At 48.7% G+C, this 15,768-nt stretch overlaps 1 protein-coding gene across 1 annotated transcript in view; it reads left to right on the forward strand.

Moving 5' to 3' along the window:
- Nucleotides 1-15,768, forward strand: part of EHD4 (EH domain containing 4) — an 81,157-nt gene that overhangs the window by 14,748 nt on the left and 50,641 nt on the right. The window contains exon 2 of the mRNA XM_004578154.2: nt 7,332-7,508. Coding sequence (XP_004578211.1) covers nt 7,332-7,508 — 177 coding nt within the window. The remainder of the gene's footprint in view (nt 1-7,331; nt 7,509-15,768) is intronic.

Consider the following 15,768-nt stretch of genomic DNA (forward strand, 5'->3'; position numbering starts at 1 on the left):
GGCGACCCAGGCTGGGCCAGTTCATATCACCCTCTGGTGAATCCAAGCACCAGAATGGAATGTGGGTCAGATCGGGTCAGGCCTCAGCACAAGCCAGTCCACATGAGGCTGAGATTAGGGGTCAGCTGAGCTGGGCTAGGCTATAGCCCCCTCCAGCGTGAGCTGGAATTGGGTGAGGTTGAGCTGGGTTCGGCTCATCCAGCTTCGCACCCTTTGGCAAATGCTGAGGTGAGGCGGGCATTGCCAGAATGGGCTGCAATGTCCAACCAGCACAGTGAGACCCAGAAGGGAGGGGGTGAACCTGGTAGGGGGACTGTAGAGGGACTCCCCTGCTTGACCACCCTGGTGAATGTGAGAGCTGGGATGGGGGTGGACTTGGCTGGGCAGGGCTACAACACCTGTTGGCCTCATGTGGGCTGAATCAGGGGAAAGCTAGACTGGGTTGGCTATTCCTACCGGTGCATACGTAAGTCAGAGTGGGTGTGGATTGGTTGGGCTTTGCTGCAGCATCAACTGGCAGATGCTGACACAGGGGCCAAATTTTGCCAAGTTAAACTGCAGAATGCAAGATGTGGAAGTGGGAGTGGGCCCAGTAGGGAAACAGTGGGCACCTCCCTCTTGGGTTACCACTCCCACTGGTGAGCATGAGAACCAGGACTGGGGCCGGCATGGCTGGACAGAGTGACTCACGCTGGCATGTGTGTGGGCTGGATAGTGGGAAGAACTAGGCTTTAATACCCATTGACATGTATGAGAACTGAATGGGATGTGGGACAGACTGGACCAGTCTGCTGTACATACTGGTAAGCACGGGAACCAAGACATGGGGCAGACCTGGTGGGGGTTATTGCAGGTCGTTCCGACGAGGCTGCCGTTCCCATTGGTTTACGTGAGAGCCGAGTGTGTGGTGGGCAGGATTAGGCTGGGCTAAGGCTGGGCTGCAGTACCCATTGGTTCGTGTAAAAGACAGGGCTGGAGATAGAACTGACCTAGCAATTGCAACCACCAGCATATGCATAAACTGATTGGGGTGACAGACTGTGCCGGACTCTGTATTGGCAAGCACACCCAAGAATCAGATCTGGGATCACATCAGATGAAGTTTCTTGGGATTCCTCCATCTGAATCAGAACCCCAACCATAGAGATAATTGCAGGTTCCATGGTCTGACCGTGGAATGCATGTCAGAGCTGTGCCTCCTCAGTGGCTGAGACGGAGCAGTGGATAGTATATCCAGGTGCACATGGAGGATATGGCAGTACATTGGAGCCTGCAGAGGACACCTGGTACCATAACAGAATGGAGGACAGAACAAATTGATCAACTACCACAGCTAAGTGTTGGCAGTGAATATCTGGGCAAACGGCGACTCTAAGGTGGACTATGTCAACCAGTGCATTCTGGAGAGATTTCATTGTGCTTGGAGTAGCGAGATGGCAGCAATACAGAACTGTTGAATTATAAAAACCTCTTGAGCAGGACCCTTGGAGCTTGTCCCATATTGAGTACCCTAGAGTGGTGTCGGGTGACTGTCCTCCATCCCAGGGTACAGAGGTGGTTGGGAGGCTGGGTGTGGCTTCTCCCCTTATTTTCCCCTTTCCCCCAGATACAAGAAGGGAAAAAAAGAGAATGTTGACATAATGGTCTCACCCACCTTCCTGTAGCCCCTGAACCTTTTTGCACCCTAATCAACTACGTAAAAATCATTAAAAATAAAAAATAATTAAAATAAAATAAATTTTTTAAAAAGAAAAAAAGTCCCATTTGTATTATACAGGCAGTTTCTCTAGACTTTGCTTTAAGAATCTAAAAATAGGGCCCGGCGGCGTGGCCTAGCGTTTAAAGTCCTCGCCTTGAACGCCCCGGGATCCCATATGGGCGCCGGTTCTAGTCCCGGCGGCTCCACTTCCCATCCAGCTCCCTGCTTGTGGCCTGGGAAAGCAGTTGAGGATGGCCCAATGCATTGGGACCCTGCACCCGCGTGGGAGACCCGGAAGAGGTTCCGGGTTCCCGGCTTCGGATCGGCGCGCATCGGCCCGTTGCGGCTCACTTAGGGAGTGAATCATTGGACGGAAGATCTTCCTCTCTGTCTCTCCTTCTCTGTGTATATCTGGCTGTAACAAAAGGAATAAATCTTTAAAAAAAATTAAAAAAAAAAAGAATCTAAAAATAATACCCAAACATATGTGCACCACATTATAACTTCAGACTACTTAATTATTGAGTACCTATTAAAAATTCTTTTCTCATGGGACCCATAAGAAACCCAACTGCTTGTGTGAAATTTAGCCTGTTTGAGCCTTAGCTTCCTTGTCAGTAAAATGGGGATGCAGTAGTTCCTACCCTCATGGTAGTTAGGTCAAAATGAGATTTTTTTGACCTCCTCTCACACAGATCAGGTCCTCAGGTGTCGGGTAGTATAAGAAACATTAGCACTTTCTGTTGCACGCATACGTGTGATGCGTGTTAGTCATTCTTAATCCCATCTGTGGTATATTGAGGGGACTTTTCTTGGTCTTGAGGGTTTTCCCTTTTCCTTGTTTGTGATAAAACCTATTTTTTTTTCCTTTAAAAGTCAGATGTTATTTTATTCTTAATATTGTTTACATAGTTGAGAGGGATATATGCCTATGTGGGCCTCTCATTAGGGTGGGAAGGGCTGAGGCATGGAGGAAGGTGGGTGGAACAAATGTTTGAATTTTTTTTTCTCCTGTGTCTGCAGTGAGGGAAAGGGAGAGAGGCATTCCTTGCTGTCAAACCACATCAGCACCCAGGGATGAGGGGGTGGTCATCTGATGATGTCTTAGAGACCCCAACATGGAGAAGAGTGTTCTGAGGGTGCTGGATAGTTTTGATAATTCTGAGATGTTGTTGACTTTGTTGCACCAGGACTGAGAAAATCTTTTTAAGGTTGACAAAGTCCACCTTAGTGTATCCACAGGCCCACGAACCTGGTCAGGAGAGTTGTCCAACCTTTTCTGCTTTTCATCTTCTGATGAGGCTCGCAACATTCTCTGCTAGCTTAGGTGAACTGGCTGTCATGTCCCCCATGTACATACTGTCCACTGTACAGGCGTTAGTAACTGAAGAGGCATAGTCTTGACACATGCACTTTGAAGTCAGACCATATATCTTGTGATTTCCCTGTGGCGGGTTTGAGGCCAGTCATCTAGTTGGGGAGTCCCCCAAGAAACCTTGCCTGGAGTAACCTCAGACTTGACTCGTGTGCATCAGCCAGTACAGGGTCAGGTTCAGTCCAGCCAGCCCACCACAGATCTGGTCCTCATGCCTCCCAGCAGGTGGTGTCCCAATAACCCCACCAGGCCCACCCTCAGCCCCATTTTTTCTGTGTTTTAGCATGTGCTGCAGCCTAATCCAGTCTGTCCCACACCTCATGGTACTTCAAACTTAGCTCAGCCTAACCTGCTCTCAGGCCCAGCCCACATGTATGCTGAAAACCTAGTATTATAAAGTTTATGGCAATGTTTTCTCTGCAAAGCAGTAAAGAAAGGAAGGTACATCCACGTGTACCCTTGTGTTAAAGCAGTTCCTTGAGCTTATGCCAGGCGTTGGCTGTGCCCAGGCTCTGCTCACCCTGCCACCCCCTCCGCCCAGCTGCTTGGAGTCCAAATGTCTGTACCTTTTTGTGTTAACGGCTTGGCCCAAGGACCTTGGCGTGCTCACCGCTAGAGTTGGCAGGCCTCTCAGAACACAGGAAGGGGGAGCCAGAGGGAGTCAAGGACAGACATTCCCGTCTGTCACTTAGCACAGGATGCCTGCAGAGCCAGCATCTCAGCCGCTGACTTTCTGTCCTTTCCCTTGGACTCCTTTTCTTGCAGAGAGCCCCAGAGACTCCTTGGAATGCATTGATTTTTCCAGTAAGCTTCCCCCAGTTGGCCAGCCTCAGATGGCGGCTGTGCAATTTATCTACCAGGTGCATCCTCTCACACTCTTCTCTCCCAAGCTGTTGTTTTTGAGCCTCCTCATGTTCCTCTCCCTTTTTTCACATTAAACACTCAGTGTCCTGGATGCTGTTAGATCTTCGGCCTTGTCATGTGCTTGCCCACCCAGCAGTGTGAAATAAATGTTCGTTCATTTGCCTGTCTAGAGGGAATGCATTCCAGGTGCCAGCAGGTGCTTGAAACCATAGGTGGTGCCCATGAGGTCACTGTTTCTGCTATGTTCTTTCCTATATGCTCATATCTACTATAAAATACCACTGATAAATTAGAAACTGTGAGAGGTTCACAACAATAAGCAGTAATCACATTGAAGCTATAATAATGTCATAATAAACCTTATTTAAAACCTAGCAATCATTTCTAGAATCCTCCGTTTACTGTTTTCACGCCTCGGTGGTCATGCATTAATTGGAAGCGTGAGGACTGGTGTGTCCGAGCTTATGAAGTTCCCCATGCAGGAACTCTTTGGAGAAGTCACCTCAGAGTGTGTTGTGTATTAAATCATGTTTGCGACGGTTCCTGCTAAGAGTACTGGTGAGCTGGAGGTGGCCTGGAACCCAAGTCCGTGGGATGAAGCCTGCTGTAGAAGTGAAAGTCTTGGGTTATGGGGCCCTCCCTGGCTCATGGCTTAGAGATCTTGGAGCTCTGAAGTTCTGAGTGGGTAGACCAAGCCTTGCAGGCACCACCAGTCCTCAGGAAAACAGAAAATAGGTGGATGAATGACCCCAGTGTTGGCGAGAGGACACTGGCTGTAGCACAGCCTCTCCTGGGAGGTTTGTGACACAGAGGAGCACACAGCTCTGCCATGAGGTTGTAGTGGTTCATTCTCCCCCAGCATCCTCCCCAGCACTGAGTGGGATGGGCTCGTGTGCCATGTGTGCACTTGGCATTATTTGGAAAATAAAATTGAACATCGATATTTGATTTTTTTATCATCTATGGGAGAAAGTGCTGCTAAACAAATTAACAATACAAGCAAATTCCTGGTATATTATTTCTCCCTTCTTCTTCCTCTGTGTCTAGGGCCCAGAGCCTGAATGATTTCCTGGGGTTGAAGTTGAAGAGGCACCTTTTACTTCAAATTGTTTCACATTTGCAGAAGATTTTTAAAATAGCTAGTTGTTAAACATTCTCTCTGGCACAGTTGCTTCTGATGAAAATCTTGCTTCTGATGACAATATCAGCTTAGAAGTAGAAAACACCTGCTCATCGGGTAATCTTATTATTTATGATTTTTCACGAAACCCCTATTATTGCTGAGTTACTGGGATTTGCTGTGCTTTTACAGACATGGATTATCAGAAGGTAATCCAGCATTCAGAGCAGCACTCAGCCAACTGAACACCCACTGCATGTGAGTGGTCAGCCGGTGGGGGACTCAAAGGGTGACTACAGCACCCACATGGCCCTTCTACCCTGCCTAAGGGCCACTCACATCCCCAGGACTTGGACCTGGGGCTGCTCAAGGTGCAGCGAAGGGGCCACACTGCAACCAGCTCCCCAGGGTGGGCCTCCGTGCCCAGCTCCTGCCCCTGAAGGTGGTAAGAGGGTTCTTACTGGGTTCATCTACCTTCTTTTTTTTTAAATGAGTTTATTTATTCATTTGAGAACTGGTTTCATATATTTCATGCATATACTTTGAAGAACATTACCTCCTTCCCTGCCTTTTTGTTTTAAATTTGGGATAACATACTTTCAACTTTATAATCATGAGCTTAATCCTAAAACAAATAAGGAATCCAACACATAGAAAGTGTTGTTCTGTAGGAGTGTAGACAAAGGCTGTAAGAATAATCACATATCTAGATACCAATTTCACTTGTATACACTGCTTATTTTGTACTCTAGATATTAACTGCTGCAAATCAGAGAACACATGGTATTTGTCTTTTTGGGACTGGCTTATTTCGCTAAACATAATGGTCTCCAGTTGCATCCATTTTGTTGCAAAACACAGGAAAATTTTCATCCTTTATGGCTCAGTAATATTCTGTCATGTATATATGCTACACTTGTTTTATCCAATCCTCAGTTTTTGGAAATCTGAGTAGTTCCATATCAGCTGAACTTCTATAAACATGGGGGTACAGATAACTCTGATATGCTGATTTCACTTTCTTTGGGAATATGCTTAGGAGTAGAATGGCTGGGTCATGCGTGAATATGTTTTCAAATCTCTGAGGACTCTCCATACTGTCTTCCCTAGTGATTGTACTAGTTTTTATCCCACCAACAGTTGTTTTCTCATCTACCTTCTTGATCAATATGGCCATCGTTAGGCTGTCTCAGTCTGCCATTGTTGTTAACCCCCAATCTATGGAGAGTCCAATGCTCTGGGCCATCCTCGACTGCTTTTCCAGGCCACAAGCAGGGAACTGGATGGAAAGTGGAGCTGCCGGGATTAGAACCAGCGCCCATATGGGATCCCGGCGCATGCAAGGCGAGGACTTTAGCCACTAGGTCACCATGCTGGCTCACTGCTCCACTTCTGATCCAGCTCTCTGCTAATGAGCCTGGAAAATATAGCAGAAAATGACTCAAGTGTTTGGGTCCCTGCCACCAATGTGGGAGACCCAGATGAAACTTCTGGCTGATGACTTCAGCCTGATACAGCTCTGACTGTTGCACTTATGTGGCAAGCGAACCAGTGGATGGAGATCTCTCTCTGCTTCCTCCCTCCCCCTTGTAACTCTGATTTTCAAAATAGATAAATAAATCTCTGTGGCATCTCAAATAGAATTAAAAATTGCATTTCACCTTTGCTGGCTCAGTTCTTTTCCTTCATCTCTGGAAGTAGAGTCACAGGTTCTGATTAGAAGCGAAGAGTGGATTAGGATGGGCTGGACAGGGAGCAATAGAAGTAGGGAGTCAGAGACTCATGCAGGTGCCTTCCCTTGAAGTGTCATTCATTCCCATGTCAGGGTTGGGGCATCTGACACCTGGCAGGACCCACAGACAGGTAAGGGCCCCAGGTAAGGGTCGCAGGCATAGGGTGCTTGGGGAACACAGAACAGGTGTTGGGGCAGCTTCCCTAAGGAGGGGAACTTCAGCAGGGCATCCAGGAAAGGCGGGGCCTCACAGTGTTTGCTTTTCAATGAAACCAGTATGAGAATTCCTGTGTAGAGCTAGGCGTGCTTTGTGGAGACCCCCTCACTGGACCACCTCTCACCAGGACAAGTAGATTTATAGTTTTCACACTTTGATTGCTCTTTGTCAGCTAAAGATCAAGCAACTTGCCTCTCCCCCACAACCCCACCCCTGCCCCCAAGATACTTTCCCTTTCTTGGTGGTTGTTTCCGTGATTGTGTGCAAATGGGCAACCCCAGCGGCTCTCTGCTAAGTTCTATTGTCTTGTTTCCCTCCTTGCAGATATTTACTGGAACAGGATTTCCCAGGCATGAGGATCGGTCCTGAGCCTACCACTGACTCCTTCATCGCTGTGATGTATGGGGACACTGAGGGCAACACCCCTGGAAACGCCTTGGTCGTGGACCCCAAAAAGCCATTTCGGAAGCTCAGTCGTTTTGGAAATGCTTTCCTGAATCGGTAAGGCCCACAACATTGTGTCCTCCACTCCTTGGTCATGGTGTTTAGGTTCTCTCTTTGGTTGGCTACCAGTCGTTCGGATGGGTTCAGACCACAGCCAAAAGCATCTGTTCCAGAAGAGAGGAGAGTGTCACAGGAGGTGATTGGTACACCTGCTCCGTAGCAGAGCAGAGCTGGGGCCCAGGCCCAGATGCAATGAAGCTGCACAGATAGAGGAGCCAATCTCTCATACCGGAGCCACACACACATACAACAGGTCACCTCTGGAGGGAGGGAGCTCCCTGCCACCATTACTGCAGACGACTGCACCACTGTTCTCATCTTGCCTCCTGGACCAGAACCTAGGATGTGAGACTAATTGACAGCCAGCAAGTTAGTGGGATGTGATGGTGAGGATGCCTCTGGTGGGCCAGGTGGGCATCTCAGCCAAGGCCCAGCACTCATACTGGAGTTCCTATATGGATATGGGCCGCCATGTCTCCTCGCTACTCCCCCTTCTGCTGGCATCTTGCTGACTTCTCTGGATGTAGAGCTTGTGAAATGTCCATCCCAGGGCTTTGTCAGCACAGTATTATTGGATACAGGGCTGGCAGGATTCCCGGAGGTGCCCTGGCAAGGGGGACAAGGTTAGGGGACACGGGCAGGACTTCACATGTGGATTATAGGTGGCCTCCAGGCTGGCGTCCATGTTTCATCCCTCATCAACTGCATGCATTTCCCAGTTTTGTTCTTTAGCCTGTGTCTCCCACAGCAAGACCAACCTTCCCACCTAATTTGACAGCAGTGTGAGGTGGTGGCCAGATGGCCACAGTTCTGGCAAGGCGTGCTGGGCCCACCTGCAATTGAGAACTCAGCTTAGGGGATTCCCGAGGTTAGCCTGTTGGCTCCAGGTCAGGCCACCTCACCTGCTTGGCCATCCCTTTTGCTTCTCACTGCCACACCTTGAGCTGCTTCCTTCTTCATTAGTGCAGAGCAGTGGGAATAGAAGTCCTAACCCAGAAAGCTTATCAGGTTAGGATGAGGCCATTTTCTATCAGCAGGCAGTTGTGGGCTTGCTGAAGTTGTGGCTTAGCTGGGGGCCTGTTTTGTTTGTGTCGGGTGTGTAACATTTCTCAGAGTTCCCAGGGACTCTTACCTATGTAGGAGTGGGAACAGTCGACTGCTCCTTCCACAGGCCGCAGCGCTGCTGCTCCTTGCCTCGCCTCATCCTCCATGGTACTCCTGGCCCTTCTTTGCTTGTTTCTGGTGTCCATTCCTATTCCTTCTTTCTTTCCGCCTGCTTCTTCTTCTTCTTTTCTTCTCTTTTGTTGTTGTTGTTAATATTTGCTTATTTTTTTTAAAGATTTATTCATTTTATTACAGCCAGATATACACAGAGGAGGAGAGACAGAGAGGAAGATCTTCCGTCCGATGATTCACTCCCCAAGTGAGCCACAACGGGCTGATGCGCGCCAATCCGATGCCGGGAACCTGGAACCTCCTCCGGGTCTCCCACGCGGGTGAAGTGTCCCGAAGCTTTGGGCTGTCCTCAACTGCTTTCCCAGGCCACAAGCAGGGATCTGGATGGGAAGTGGAGCTGCCAGGATTAGAACCGGCACCCATATGGGATCCCGGGGCGTTCAAGGCGAGGACTTTAGCCGCTAGGCCACGCCACCGGGCCCAATATTTGTTTATTTTAATTGGAAAGATTTACAGAGAAAAAAATCTTCCATCCACTGGTTCACTCCCCAAGTAACTGCATTGGCTGGAGCTGAGTGAATCCAAAGCCAAGAGCCAGGAGCTTCTTCTGGGTCTCCAATATTGGTGCAGGGTCCCAAGACCTTGGACCATCCTCAATTGCTTTCCCAGGCCACAAGCAGGGAGCTAGATGGAAAGTGGAGCAACCAGGATACCAACCGGCCCCCACCTGCTTCTTTGGAATGGTGTGTTGGGTGAGGGGGTTTTGGAGGGGCAGAGGCAGGGAGCAGTGGAGGGAGCACATACAGGGAGAGGAAGTAACAGGAGTGCTGACACGCAGGCGCCTTGGGCTGCACTTCTCCCTTCCAGATGTTTTCAAAAGCAAGGACTGATCCTCCCCACAGGCCAAGGCACTGCTCACAGAAAAGGGTGGGATGGGCCCTTGTCTTGATGCAATAAGGAATTGGAATGCAAGACAGAGAGCACTGGTGAGCAAGGGAGCAGGTAGAATGGGATAAAGCATCTGTCAGAACAGATGGGCACCTCTCTGGACAGAATCTGAGAGGGTGCCATGGCATTCACACTGAGGAGAACAAGGCTACGTGGTTTAATGGAGAGAACACAAAGGTAGGCCAGGCAGGTGGCTCAGGAAAAGAGCCGAGAGCTGAGTCTGCAGTCTGTGCTCAGACTGGGGCTTCTAAGGGAGCGGGGTCCAGTTCTTCCTGCCTTTCTCCATCCCTCCTCTCTTGTCTCCTAGAGAAAGGGTCTGCTGGGTGTGACATGGGTAAAATTCCCCACAAGGTTTTAATCCTCGGTGCTGTGAGAGTAGGTAGCCCAGCAGGCTTCCCCTAGGGATGCTTCCCTGGGAGAGACTGTAAAGGCTTTATGGGCCAGCATTGTCAGGTTGGCAAGCTGTCTGGTGCTGAGCACAGAGGATTCTCCTGAGGAGCTTTTCTTGCAGGGAGGCTGGGACCCCTAAAAAGGTATCAGGCAAGGTATGGGTAGGACTGGTCGTACCACATGGCTCACGGTCATTTGCAGACCACTACTTGGAAGCTTATGTCCAGCCTGTAGGATTCTCTTCCCAGGGCGAGTTTGCTCCTCAGCTTTAGGTAGGGAAGGGAAGCATTCATGTTAGCCCAGACTATGAGAATTCAGCTGCTCCTTGTGGGGGACATGAAGCCCAGCCAGCTCCCTGCATCCCTCAGTCTGGGACCAAAGTGCAGAAGTGGTGGGTGGAGGAGATACTTCAGTAGGGCAGGCAAGAGGCAGACTTCCTGTCCCAGGGCTGGCCCTGCAAGGTTCCGGAGGCTCCGGAAAACACAGGATGCAGGGTGTGTGGCAAGCTGCTCTGAAATCCCAAGGGGCGTTGCCCTGCATGACCCCACCCTGCCCAGACAAAGGCATCAACAGAAGTAAGCTGTCAAATTTTTCAGAGTCCCATTCACAGGGGGTGGCCTGGGGAAGAGTGGTTAGTAGAATCATTGATTTGGGCACATATTTTGCTTTCCCAGCAACTGTTTTTTCTTTCAAAACCCAAACACACAGCAGACAAAGACAGAAAAGTATTCGGGAGCAATTTCGCATGGAAAGGCTCATGATCTCAGAATTTGAAACTTGCCAAAAAATAATCCACACAGCATGTCATCCAGGGTTAGTGGAGTTCCAAGTAATGCACAGAAAATGAGCAAATAGTGAGAGAGTATTTCCTGCATGCCAAGAACTGCTTTGAACTTTACTCATACATTAGCTCTAAATTCTTTGCAGAAACTGGGTGCTGGAGCTGCTATAAGGTTCCCAGGGAAGAGAGGAGGGCTGAGGGGTAGAGCAGTTAATTTAACTTATACCCGGCCATTCAGCCCAGAAGTGGGCATGCTGGGATCAGAACCCAGGCCTGCTGGTTACCACTACACTGACCTGCCAGAGGGTGTGGTATGTGGGCTGAGAATCACTGTTCGTGGCCTCTTCTTGTTCTTTTTGAGGGTGTTCCTTATGTGACCCTCTAGCAGAGATGGTGAAGACGGCGGGGACTACAACCTTGGGTAGGGCTTAGGTCATTTCAGGGACACTAACTTTTGGGGTTGCCAAGACTGAAAGCAAAGAGGTGACTTGCTGAGGACTAGGACCAGACTTCCAGTCCCCTTCCCCCTTGACTGCCTCCCTGCACCTCTGTGGTGCACCTGCCGAGGAGTCTGTGTCCTCCCCGCTGTCCTGGAAGCTGTATGAGGGGTGGGGCGGCTGTGTGCACAGTAGGTAACAGCCTAACTGAGCAGTGCTTGGCACATAAAAGTTGCTGGAGAGGATCCTTGCTGGGTGCTCAGGGGCGTGGCTATAACCACAGCATCCTTGAGGGCGTGTCTGTCCTCAGGCTAGCACTGATGGGCCCAACCTCCTCTCCCATAGCATACTTCCTGGGAGCTGGGTCAAAATCCAACTCCAAGGAGGAAGGCAGCTAGGGTGTGTTCTGGGAACCCTTCCCCACCTCCTCACCCCCACAGTCACAGAATCTCACTGCAACAGGGTCACAGGGCATTGGATGGACCCTCTGCCCCTCCCAGGATGTCTCAGACAGCCTTTTAAGTACATGCCCAGGTCATAGCCAGTGACACCTGCAAGCTAACACCTGCGTCCTGCTCCCAAAGATAGCAACCCAGGCATTTTTTTTTAAATTTTTATTAACATTTAGCATTATGTGACAGTTTCATAGGTTCTGGGAATCTCCCCCACCCCTCCCCCTCCCCTCCCCCCTGGTGGATTCCTCCACCTTGATGCAGCATTACAGTTCAAATTCAATCAAGATTCTTTCCTTGCAAACATATACTAAGCATGGAGTCCAGCTACTTATTGTCCAGATGGGTTGAACAGTTTCTTGGGGAGACCATTTCTGGTCCGAAGTCAGAGCTGGTATAATATCCTCACTGTCAATTAAGAGTCCCAATATAACATCAACAGCAATTTGCAATATTATGGAATTGACATGGTTTTGAGTAACCAGTATGTTAAAAAACAAAAACAAAAAAACAAACAAAAAACAAAAAACAAACAAACAAACAAACAAAAAACCAAGTCCTAACCACAACCTATGATTAGCTCATTGACATCTCAATTTTAGCAACCCAGGCATTTTTCTTTTTCTTTTTCTTTTCTTTCTTTCTTTCTTTCTCCCCCTACCCACCTTTTTTTTTTTTTTTTTTTTTGAGAAATGGAGACAGGTTCCTCCTTCCCCGCCCTTTCCACCCCACCCCACCCCAACCCCGCCCCCAAAGTGACCCTGCGTAAACGTTTCAGATTCTTCCAGCAAAAGAGGAAGTTTTGACATTTGAATTCTCTGGGCCAGTGCTTGAGGGTGTCCATCAGAAGGAAATGGAGGCAAGATGCCAGAGTTGGGCGTTGAATGATTACAATTCCACAGGAGTCAGGATGGAAAGAGTTCCAAGGCAACAGCTTGAATGGCACATCTTGGCCTCCGCCAGACAGGTTTGTGTGATCCAGGAGCTCCTGAGTGTGGGTGACACTCAGAGTTTGTTATCAGGGTGACACTCAGAGTTTGTTATCAGGAAGCAGTTGCCTGTCATGGAGCAGCAGGTGGGCATGACCTGTGGGGCCTGGGAGAGACCTGAGAGCCCAGTTCACTTTGAGAGGTGCCCCATGCTGTCTGCTTCAGAGGTGGATGTGATGTTTCTCCTTCAGTCTACTTTGCTGAAATGGTGGCGTGTGTATATATGGATTTAGTTTTATGACCTAGGATAATTGTTTACTTTTTGTTTTGCAATCAAGTACAGTTGTAGGTTTCAGTCTTCTATACAAGAAGCTTGATATCTCATTTCTCCCTTGTCTCTGTTTCTCATTGGAAAATCACTTTAGGCCCCAGTCCTTGGACTTGACCTTACAAAGTTTGCTTCTGAGCTGGAGGAGTGTAGACAGTCCATCTAGATCTCTGCTGGAGGAGTGAGCCTTGATGATGGTGCCAGGGAGCCAGTGCCAGGGTTTAGCCATTGGAGAATATACAGGCATATCTCTATTTATTACTCTCTGAGGTTGCAATCAGTGATAGTTCTTGAATTTTGTGTATCATATACCTACCATGGGGAGCTTTTCTAAAATAGACTCATGGGGCCAATGTTGTGATATAGCAAGTTAAGCCTCCACCTGTGACGCCAGCCTCCCAAATCCTGGCTGCTCTACTTCTGATCCAGCTCCCTGCTAATGTGCCTGGGAAAGGAGCAGAGAATGGCTCCTGGCTTCAACCTACAGCCATTTGGAGAGTGAGCTAGTAGATGGAAGACCCCAACTCTCTTGTCTCTTCTTTCTCTGTAACTCTGTCTTTCAAACAAATAGAAAATCCATCTTTGAAAAGAACAAACAGCCTCATTACAGGTACATAGCATCAATCAGGCACTTGCTGGCAGGCAAGCTAATTTGGCTGCGTTGATGAAGAAAAGTGAACTCATGCCAGGAATCAATTTTGATTCCCCAGTAGAATTGTTTCATTTTAGTCCAGGGAAAGATCTGGATTTTTTTTGTGGTTTATGTATCCAAAGTAAACTTGCAGAAGCTTTTCCCAGGAATCTTTCACCTCAGGATTATGTTGGCCCCAGTGGTTAAAACATTGTTCTTGATTGGCAGCTGCCTGTGCATTGCTGGTCCTGATGTTCTAGAAAACCAGCTTTCCTCCCCAGGCTGTTGCTTGATATCCCTTCCCAGCTGGCACATTGCACAAGGCCTGTCCCATATCCATCAGGGAAGATTCACAAAGATACAGATGTAGATTGACGCATTGCCTATCTTCGACCATGTTTTACCCCTAAAAGGGATCATTTTGTACGGCTTAATAGGAGAGGTAGCTACAGAAATTTTCACTTTTTTTTTTTTTTTATTTATTTGAAGGGCAGAGTTAGAGAGATCTTTCATTGACTGGTTCACTCCTCAAATGGTCACACTGCTAGAGCTGGGCCTGTCCCAAGCTAGGAGCCAGGTGCTTCTGGGTCACTCACATGGGTGCAGGGGCCCAAGCATTTGGACCATTTTCTGTTGTTTTCCCAGGCACATTAGCAGGGAGCTGGGTCAGAAGTGGAGCAGATTGGCACCCATATGTGATGCCAATATTTCAAGTGACTACTTTACCTGTATATCACACACTGGCCCCAGCCAGGGACTTTTGCATCATCTGGATGTGCAATGAGTTCTTTCTGGGCACAGGATGTTAGGCTGCTAGTCATAGAAATTCTTTTTTTTTTTTTTAAGATTGATTTATTTTTATTGTGTAGTCGGATATACAGAGAGGAGGAGAGACAGAGAGGAAGATCTTCCATCCACTGATTCACTCCCCAAGCAGCCACAATGGCCGGTGCTGAGCCAGTCCAAAACCAGAAGCCAGGAGGCTCTTCTGGGTTTCCCACACAGGTACAGGGTCCCAAGGCTTTGGGCTGTCCTTGACTGCTTTTCCAGGCCACAAGCAGGGAGCTGGATGGGAAACAGGGCCGTCGAGATTAGAACCGGCTCCCATTTGGGATCCCAGAGCATTCAAGGTGAGGACTTTAGCCACTAGGCTACCATACCAGGCCTGGTCATAGTAATTCTTGTAATTTAGTTGTCAAAATCTTGGTAGATTTTTGTCTATTTGCTTTCCTGTTTAGGAAATTGTGCTTCAGCCCTCTAGGTGTACTCCCATCATAAGCTGGAGTCCAGCAAGGTGCTATGAAATGGCCCTGGGTTCCCTCTGCGGTGAGCTTATATTTACCTGAACCTTGGCATCAACCTGGAAGTCCTGGGGGCTGGTAGGGTCACTCAGAGACTGTGCAGTGTCACAGGGCCAGTGACAAGGGAGACAGGCTCCAGTCCACATCTGCCTACTATGCATCACTATGGAAGGGAACCAGCTGCCCCAGGTACCTCAGTGAGGAGCTCCAGGGCTGTGTGTGCTCCTAGGCCACGGGGAGCTGTCCTACACCCACTCCTGATCCTGGCAGTGGTTGTGGCAACACTGGGAGCAGCATAGCAGTTAGGAACCTATACCTGGAACTGCCAGCTAGGTCAGCGTGAGACTCAGTAAGCCTTGCCTTATCTCCTTCCTGTAAAGTGGAGGTCAAGATAAAATTAACACACATGGAAAATGCATGCTGCAAGTCTGATACTGTGAGAGGTCAGCAAATGCTTGTGCCTGTTTTTACTGCCAAGCCTACTATAGATATGAGTGCTTTCTGAGGCTTTTAAAAGTCTTATTTTTAAAATGCCAATCACTGGGACTGGCACTGTGGCACAGCCAAGTTAAACCACTGCCTGTGGCACCAGTATCACATACAAGCCTGATTTGAATCAATCCAGCTCCCTGCCAATGTACCAGGGAAAGGATCAGAACACGGTCTGAGTACTTGGGCCCCTGCCACCCATGTGGGAGACTTGGGTGGTGCTCTATGCCTTTCCAGGTGCATTAGCAGAGAGCTGGATCAAAAGTGAATCAGCTTGGGCTCAAACCAGCACTCATATGGAATGCCAGTATCACAAGCAGCGGCTTTACCCACTGTGACACAACCTGATCCCTGACTCCTTTTGCCAGCATTAGGGGTTTTTCACTGTAAATATT

The sequence above is a fragment of the Ochotona princeps genome, chromosome 6, assembly GCF_030435755.1.
Source record: "Ochotona princeps isolate mOchPri1 chromosome 6, mOchPri1.hap1, whole genome shotgun sequence".
In the NCBI taxonomy this organism is placed as follows: Eukaryota; Metazoa; Chordata; class Mammalia; order Lagomorpha; family Ochotonidae; genus Ochotona; species Ochotona princeps.